Raw genomic sequence first — 8,561 nt, 5'->3', positions numbered from 1 at the left:
GCAGACATGTTTAAAGCTCTGGTTCTGACCCGGTGCAGACATGTTTAAAGCTCTGGTTCTGACCCGGAGCAGACATGTTTATGACACCCAGCTGCTGGGTTGCGTCGGACGTGATGTCACCCTTCCTGACCAACACATCAGCTCCAAATATTTTAACATCCATAGAAAGCTCCGAGCTGCGGGTGGTGACAGTGGGAAGAAAAGACCCTGAAGCAACCTGAGCCAGAGGAGCACAAAACGAGACGTAACTTTAAAGACCTGCTCACAGAACACGAGGTCATAAACTCCATCGCTAGCTGCAGCCTGATGTCCAGACTCCACTTCCTGTCTGTAGCTCCGCCCTCTCGTTAGGTTTAGCGACTGATTGGATGTCCTTGTTTGCAGCCACCAGAGGAACAGCCTCCATCGTGTCAGAGGTCATGATGTACGTGTCCATCATCGGCCTGCAGGTGTGGCTCCTCATCGAGATGATCTACTGCTACAGGAAGATCGCTGCAGCCGGGGAGGAGGCGCTGCGGGAGGCCGCGTGAGTTCCTGCCGCCGCCACATTTCTCACACGCTCAAGTCAGTCTGCCTCGATACGACGTTTAGAGCAAGTTTTTCTAAACTCCTGCCCTGCAGGTCGAGTTTCAGCTGCTCCTTATTCAGTCAGGAACCAGGACCGAGGCGTCCTCAGAGTCCTCTTGTCCCTCAGAAGTCCTTCAAGAGTCTTTAGAGGTCCTTGAAGTTTAAAACTGTTCCTGAGGAGAAACAACCTCCTCAAAGAACGCCTGAAAACATTTATCAATACTCCTGTGTCCCTGTGATGGACTGGAGACATGTCCACATGTCCCTGTGATGGACTGGAGACATGTCCACATGTCCCTGTGATGGACTGGAGACATGTCCCTGTAGAACTCTGAGATTCTGGAGTCTCAGTCCTGAAACAAACTGGGCCTAAAAGTCCATTTGATGGCACCTGGCGTCCTCTTTACCCATCATGCACCACGGGCGACCCTCTGGATGGACGTTAATAAACTGACAGAACTCACTGCATGCAGTCTGACAGGTTCAAGATGGCCGCCGGAGCTAATCAAACCATACGTTCTTTGACGGAGCTGAGCAGATGTTTGTGGTGGTAGTAGCTGAGAGTCATCTGGAGCGGGGGCTCTCTGGCGCCCCCTGGCGGCCGGCAAATTTAATTATATTTAAGAATTACATAATTCCTTGTTTATCAAGTTTTAAAATATGAATCTTTAACATTTTCAAACAGTTTGAGAGTTTAATAAAAACCAAACTGATAAAAGTGAAAAGATTTTAGGATTTAAAACGTTAAAAATAAATCAAAGGACCAGAATCTTTCGCTGGAGTTTCTCCTGGAATCATTAACTTTATTTTTATTAACGGCAGCAGAAACGTTTGTTTCATTCAAGACCAAGTTCCAGGTTCTTCTGACGCTTCTCTGTTTTCTGCAGAAACGCTGAATACTTGGCCATCGCCTCGGAGAGTAAAGACAACTGTGCAGGTGTGCAGGTGGGAGAATAGCACAGGTGAGGCCCACGCTCGCACCTTTCACTTCCTGTTGGATCTGGGTTTGGTCTCTCAGAACCGTCTCTGTCCTCAGGCTCTTCAGAACCGTCTCCGTCCTCAGGCTCTTCAGAACCGTCTCTGTCCTCAGGCTCTTCCTTGGACTGAAAACCTCCCTCGGCTCGGACCTGCATGACGAAGGCCCGGCCTCCTCTTCCTCCTCAGCGTGCATGGACCCAGCACTGTATATAGAGCATGTCGTGCACTCGTTTAAGCCCCGTTACGTCCACGAGCCGACTGGAGGCAGAACCACGTGTAGTCACAGGGCGGACTCATCAGCTGATGGACAGGAAACACCACCTTCAGACTCTACTTCCTGTTTCCTGTTAGCGTCCGGTGGTTATTAGCGGTGTAATAAACGGAGAAAACTTGGTGAGCGATTAAAGACCGAACGTCGAGTCCCGTTTGTTTCCTCTGAAGCTCCGAGCTTTGATGTTGAAGTTACAGGTTTACGCCGTTGGAGGACGAGCAGTCCTGCTTCCAAACGAGTCCAGTTCCTGGTTCTACACGTTGGTTCGCTTGGAAGTTCCTCAGCCTCCATCTTCATGTCCAGGCTCTGGTTCTTTGGGTCCTGATCCAGACCTGATATGAGATAAATGAGTCGACAAAGATTCACAAACTCGTACAACAAGATTTGTAACTGCACGACACAATTCAGAAATGTGTAGTTTCTCAGAAAACACTTATTTTGAAAATTCAACCATCAATTTAATGTGGATTTAGCTGTTAGCCTGCTGCGGCTAATGGTAATGTCTTTTAGCCTTCAGCTGCTAGTGTTTCAGCTTCTTTTGGCTAAAGTTTATCTCCTCCTAGCGTTCAGCTCGTGTTCTGCTCTTTCAGCTATTAACGCCTCCAGTTTCAGCGTCTTCAGCTGTCGTTCTGCGTCTTCAGCTGTCGTTCAGCTGGCGTTCAGCGTCTTCAGCTGGCGTTCAGCGTCTTCAGCTGGCGTTCAGCGTCTTCAGCTGGCGTTCAGCTGTCGTTCAGCGTCTTCAGCTGTCGTTCAGCGTCTTCAGCTGGCGTTCAGCGTCTTCAGCTGGCGTTCAGCGTCTTCAGCTGTCGTTCAGCTGGCGTTCAGCGTCTTCAGCTGGCGTTCAGCGCTGTGTTCACAGTAAAATCTGAGCCAGTTTATCTTTTTAAATCTAATATTTCTGACGCAGCGCTCGCCTTCAGACGATAAAAATCAAAACAAACTCTTCGCCCCAACACCTTTATTTATTCTCGTTTTCTTCGGCTGATAGTTTCTGACAGCCGAAAACAGCAACATTCATTCAGATTCATGGTTCAAAGGGAACATTCAGGAACTGAAGCTGAAAGGCTGGAACCGCTGATCGGACCACAGGACCGGATCAGAACCTCTGGACCAGACCCAAAGCGGCCCGGTTCCTCTACAGCTGCAGGACGCAGTCCGTCCCCGGGTACGGAGGCAGGTTCAGCTGGTACTTCCTCTCCAAGCTGGGCGGGACAAACCGCCCTCCCAGGAAGTGGTACCGTCCCGTGAACATGGAGGCCGACTTCTTGGGCGCGGTCAGAGAGATGAGCGTGTCGGGCTGGAGGCCGTCGGCGCCGCCCCGCTCCACGTCCCAACCTTCAAACAACCAGAACCTTCATTTAAGCACAAACACCAAGATCCGATCCACAGCGCTGGCAGCACCAGCAGGTTGTTGCAGGGACGTGAAAAACACGGAGGTCAGGTCTGTAGTTTTCTGAACACCACGTGACAAAGAAGAGGTCTCACTCTGTCACTTTATCTGAAAACTAAATGACTTTTAGACATTTTCAGGCCCACAGCCGATTAAATGAAGCCGCCAGCCCAGTTCAAGATGGCCGTCACAGCCAGCTGGCCTTAAAACACATAAGTGACAATAATTCAGTTATTCTGACTGATACTGAGCTAAAATATAATGTGGTAGTAGCTGAGAGTAATCCACAATAATCTGAGTGTGACTCATCCTGTGAAATCTTTGTGTGAAACTTTATCAGAAACTGAATGAGTTGAATCTGAACGTGACGCGATCACACGACGGCAGTTCTGCTCCTGGACCAGGTCCAACAAGTCCTGGTTCACTTCAGCACACAGACGTCGCTTTTAGCTACTGTTCAGCTTATGTTAGTCTTTAGCTACTGCTCTGTTTATGAGTTTTAGCTACTGTTCTGTACAGGATTGGGTTTAGCTACTGTTCAGCTCATTTTAGTTTTTAGCTACTGCTCAGTTTATGAGTATTAGCTGCTGTTCTGTAAGAGTTTGTTTTTAGCTACTGTTCAGCTTATGTTAGTCTTTAGCTACTGCTCTGTTTATGAGTTTTAGCTACTGTTCTGTACAGGATTGGGTTTAGCTACTGTTCAGCTCATTTTAGCCTTTAGCTACCGCTCTGTGTATGAGTATTAGCTGCTGTTCTGTAAGAGTTTGTTTTTAGCTACCGTTTAGCTCATTTTAGCCTTTAGCTACTGCTCAGTTTATGAGTTTTAGCTACTGTTTAGCTCATTTTAGCCTTTAGCTACCGCTCTGTGTATGAGTTTTAGCTGCTGTTCTGTAAGGGTTTGTTTTTAGCTACTGTTCAGCTCTCAGTTTTCACAATAAAATTAAATCTCAACTCAGTAAATATTTTAAAATTAGTTTGAACGTTTGAATTGTTGAAACTGTTCAAGTTTTTAAGTTTCATCTTTTGATAAATTTATTGTTTTTGATTATAAATTAATTTTAATCATTTGAAATGAAAAAGGAAGTGGTTTTATTTTGCTGAACTGACCTCTAGGACAGGAAGTATTTTATTTTGAAGGTTTTCTGACCTGAGGGGACGTCGATGCTGGCGATGGGGACCGTGCTCTTCTTCAGCTCGTGCAGGACGGAAGCGAACGGTTCTCGAACAGAACCTTTGAAGCTGAAGCCGAAGACGGCGTCGACCACCAGATTATAAACCTCGTCGAGAACTTCCGCCTGAGGAACCAACGTTTCACACCATCAGGAAACTACGGGCTGAACAAACCAACAGAACCAGCTGTGGACCGGAGGATCGGACCTCGGGCATCTCCGTCAGGAAGGGGATCTCCATCTTCTCGCACTGCGTGGTCAGACCCTGGAACAGAACTTTGCCGGGTCTCTTGGGGTACAGGATGGTGGGCTCGTAACCCTGCGGGACAGGAAGTGACACTCAGAACTTCCCCATGGATCCAGACTGGCTCGAGGATGAACCTTCAGTTCTCCGTCAAGATCACCAGCGGTTCTCTGGACCTTCTTACAGGATTTTACAGACTTTTAAAAAATTAAAAAAACAAAATTAATCATTTAAATAATTTAAATAATTAAAATAAAACCTGCACGAATTTAAAAAGATCAAGTTGAAACATTTGATTTAAATTCAACTCAGACTGTTCCAAAATAAACAAACTCATTTTCAGGTCAACTCACAGCTACAGCGGGTCAGAACCAGTGGGTCAGAACCAGCGGGTCAGAACCAGTGGGTCAAAACCAGAAAATCAGAACCAGTGGGTCAGAACCAGCGGGTCAGAACCAGAAATCAGAACCAGTGGGTCCCAAACGTTTCAGGTTCTGACCGAACAATCGGACCGGCTGTGTGCACTTGTTTCAGTCAGGCTGAACCTTTGATTCCTAACAATAGAACATTAATCATTTTCAGATGTTCTGGTTCTGCAGATGTGACCCACAGCGAGGTTCTGGCCCACACGTTTAGGAACAGCAGGTCCAAACCCACAAATCTCACTTTAAGGTTCTGCTGGACGTTTGGTTGGACTCACAAACAGTTTGAGGTGCCGAGCGCAGACCAGCCCGTCGCCCCCGTTGTTCCCCGGTCCACAGACCACGAGCACGGACGGTCTGGACTTGACCAGAGACGAGAGCGGATACGCCTGCAGGAGGAAACAACGAGATTTAAAGTTCACGCAGCAGAAACAGCAGCTTCTTTTAAACTTATTCACACAACTTCCTGTTTGTTTCAGCATGAGACTGCATTATTCACACCACTTCCTGTTTGTTTCAGCATAAGAGACTGAATTATTCACACCACTTCCTGTTTGTTTCAGCATAAGAGACTGAATTATTCACACCACTTCCTGTTTGTTTCAGCATAAGACTGAATTATTCACATCACTTCCTGTTTGTTTCAGCATAAGAGACTGAATTATTCACACCACTTCCTGTTTGTTTCAGCATAAGAGACTGAATTATTCACACCACTTCCTGTTTGTTTCAGCATAAGACTGAATTATTCACATCACTTCCTGTTTGTTTCAGCATAAGAGACTGAATTATTCACATCACTTCCTATTTGTTTCAGCATAAGAGACTGAATTATTCACACCACTTCCTGTTTGCTTCAGCATAAGAGACTGAATTATTCACACCACTTCCTGTTTGTTTCAGCACAAGAGACTGAACTATTCACACCACTTCCTGTTTGTGTCAAACGGACCCGTGTGACGGCTGTAGCACAGCTGAGTCCAGCCAGCTCCATCAGCTGATCCACGCTGAAGCCGTACTCGCTGAAGAGCTCTTCGTCGATCTTCTGGGCCTCCTCCTGCCTGTGAAGAGTCCACAGCTCAGTCCGGTCCAGACACACTCACTCAGTCCGGTCTTACGTCACAGAACACGGTTCGGTTCTCACCCGAGGTATTTCATGGTTTGGGCCATCGTAGACGCCGCTCTGCTGCTGAAGCAACCCTTCGGCTGATGCTCAGCGTCAGACGTCAGCCGACACGTCGCCGTCTGAGCGAGGCCCGCTGCGACCCGCGAGCTCACCAGGAAACCGAACAGAGTCCGGACCGTCAACATCAGCCGAACTCCTGCAGAGATGGACAGAGTGAGCCGCTGAACCAGTAAACTAAAAACATCTTAAACCCACGAGCTCACAGCTGCGGACCAGGACCAGGAACTGGATCAGGACCAGGAACTAGACCAGGACCAGGATCTGGATCAGGACCAGGAACTAGACCAGGACCAGGAACTGGATCAGTCAGTGGAACACCTGGAAACTGAACCGGTTGTAGAAACAGAGGATTTATGAGAAAAACAGCAAAAGTCCCAGTTTAAAGATTCTCAGTTCCTGTTTGGACACTTTGAGTTCACTTTGTCATTTAAACTGTGGACGAAACAAAAAGATGCAAGAAATCCAGAAAATAAACAAAATATAAATTTAACCCAACGAGACTGAAGAAATAACTGAAGCTACATTTAAAACAACGGAACTGAAGACTTTAAAGTTCCTGTTGAACATAAAATATTTATGAATGTTCAGTTTATTGTGATAATTTTATATATTTACGTGAGTTTTGAACAAACAACAACATTTGTTCCAGTTTCTCACAAAATAAACTGAAATCAAGTAAAAGTTAAAACTTCAGCTGCTCGTGATAAAAATGTACAAAAACTCATTTTGTTAATAATAAAATAAAAAGGTTTCTCCTCGTTCTTATGGTTTACTGTCTGCTTCTCACGTATAATTTAAATGTTAATATTTATGGTTTTAAACTGTTTGTGTTTTTAAAGTTTTATTTTTGTTGAGCTGCTAACTTCACAAGCTAAACATCGTTAGCATTTAGCTGCTGTTCGAGATTATTTGAGACTAAAAGAAAAACTCACCAAATATTTTATGTTCTTCTTAACAAGTAACTCCAGGAGCAGAATGTCCTTTTTACACACGGAAACACAAACAAGAGGCAAAACGAGTCGCTGGAGGTTGAAAACGTTCAAAACGGAAGCTAGCGGCTAACTTCCGGGTTGAGCGGAAGAGCCTTCAAAATAAAGGTTGTTCCGGTTGTGTTTCCGGTCAGAAATGAGCCATGTTGTTTTCTGAATGAGCTCTGATGTACAAACAGAAACAACTTATTGTAAAATCCATTGAAATGGTGAGTAAAATATAAAATAATAAGTTTAAACACCAGGTCAGATGTTTGTTTGGTTCTGTATGAAGATGGTGTTGTTATATTTTAGTAAAATTTAGAAATATTTTACATAAATTTTACATTTACTGAAGAGTACAACGTTTAAATGAGACAAAGAAACACTTTAGTTAAAAATGTTTATTATTATCAGCAAAAGTACAAAATATTCTGACAGTACACTTCAAATGATTCATTAAAAACAGGATTAGCAGTAAATACCAGCCGAGGTCTATTTATCATCTTTTAAACTTTGGTTGAATAAAATATTCAAACCGTTTGCTTCTTCTTTCAGCTCAGAGTACACAACAGAAACTTTGCAAGCATGCGTGAATATTCAGGTTTATTTCAAATATCCTGATGGAGGAGAAGTGCAGGCAGCTGCAGCAGAGCTCACATGACGGGGCAGCTCTCCATCCTGGACCCGCTCTGAAAACACAAAGCAACAGAACTTCAACGCTCGTGTCACAGAAGACCGCTTCCACGGTTTGAGTTCTGCCACATAAAACCCTGAAAGATCTGAGGCCAGTTTTAAAGAAGTCCAGGAGACCCTGGACCAGGACTTGGTCCAGACTCTGGTCCTTCGCCCCACCTGCCTCCTCCCGTCACTCACCTTGCGGGCCGTGCTGGTGCTGAACAGGTAGGACTGCGGGACCAGACCCTCAGAGACCCCCCCGCTGCGGAACGAGCGGGGCGTCGAGGACAGGGAGCAGCTGCCGGACTTGTCTGAAGGGAGTCCACAGGAGCCGCAGGTCCGGCTGCGCAGGTTGTACTCGCCGTCACCGCAGGTGCTGTGAGCCACCTGCTGAGGACCGGACCAACAGAACCAGAACCTTTAGTGAAAAACAGGATCCCCTGACAGCACCAGGACCACCACTTATTCATGCTTTTATTTTGAAACTTCTGACGCACAGAACAGGAAACAGCTCGTGAGAAGATTTCACTGACTGACATCCATCCATCATCCATCCATCATCCATCCATCATCCATCCATCATCAATCCATCCATCCATCATCCATCCATCATCCATCCATCATCCATCCATCATCCATCCATCATCAATCCATCCATCCATCATCCATCCATCATCCATCCATCATC

General features: G+C 45.8%; 3 protein-coding genes across 4 annotated transcripts in view; 1 reads left to right on the top strand and 2 right to left on the bottom strand.

Moving 5' to 3' along the window:
- Positions 1-1,682, top strand: part of scn1bb (sodium channel, voltage-gated, type I, beta b) — a 5,417-nt gene extending 3,735 nt beyond the window's left edge. Inside the window, exons 4-6 of one of the 2 annotated variants that reach the window (XM_037693382.1) lie at positions 385-526; positions 1,455-1,529; positions 1,604-1,682. In XM_037693382.1, the coding sequence (XP_037549310.1) occupies positions 385-526; positions 1,455-1,524 (212 nt within the window). In that variant the 3' untranslated portion in view covers positions 1,525-1,529; positions 1,604-1,682. Of the gene's footprint in view, positions 1-384; positions 527-1,454; positions 1,531-1,578 lie in introns of both variants that reach the window. The other variant, XM_037693383.1, reaches the window with a different exon arrangement.
- Positions 1,683-2,759: 1,077 nt separating this feature from the next.
- naxe (NAD(P)HX epimerase) lies at positions 2,760-6,355 on the bottom strand. Its single transcript, XM_037693546.1, has 6 exons — positions 6,186-6,355; positions 5,994-6,102; positions 5,320-5,430; positions 4,584-4,694; positions 4,354-4,501; positions 2,760-3,151 (listed from the first exon to the last, which is right to left on the bottom strand). Exons 1-6 carry the CDS (start codon positions 6,350-6,352, stop codon positions 2,952-2,954), a joined length of 846 nt encoding a protein of 281 aa, XP_037549474.1. The 5' UTR covers positions 6,353-6,355; the 3' UTR covers positions 2,760-2,951.
- A 1,496-nt stretch (positions 6,356-7,851) lies between these two features.
- Positions 7,852-8,561, bottom strand: part of LOC119425542 (lamin-A) — a 7,733-nt gene continuing 7,023 nt past the window's right edge. The window contains exons 12-13 of the mRNA XM_037693069.1: positions 8,072-8,263; positions 7,852-7,887 (exon numbers count right to left, since the gene is read on the bottom strand). Coding sequence (XP_037548997.1) covers positions 7,852-7,887; positions 8,072-8,263 — 228 coding nt within the window. The remainder of the gene's footprint in view (positions 7,888-8,071; positions 8,264-8,561) is intronic.

This window comes from Nematolebias whitei, chromosome 19 (assembly GCF_014905685.2).
Source record: "Nematolebias whitei isolate Nwh7 chromosome 19, NemWhi1, whole genome shotgun sequence".
Taxonomy (NCBI): Eukaryota; Metazoa; Chordata; class Actinopteri; order Cyprinodontiformes; family Rivulidae; genus Nematolebias; species Nematolebias whitei.
Note: the sequence above shows the minus strand (reverse complement) of the source record. Positions and strands in the feature narration are given on the sequence as shown.

Excerpts from the sequence above, each read along its gene's own strand:
- naxe (XM_037693546.1), bottom strand. The coding sequence starts at position 6,352 with ATGTTGACGGTCCGGACTCTGTTCGGTTTCCTGGTGAGCTCGCGGGTC. Across the intron at positions 4,502-4,583 it reads TCCTGACGGAGATGCCCGAG|GCGGAAGTTCTCGACGAGGT; the intron begins GTCCGATCCTCC and ends TTGGTTCCTCAG. Across the intron at positions 3,152-4,353 it reads CAGCATCGACGTCCCCTCAG|GTTGGGACGTGGAGCGGGGC; the intron begins GTCAGAAAACCT and ends GGTTGTTTGAAG.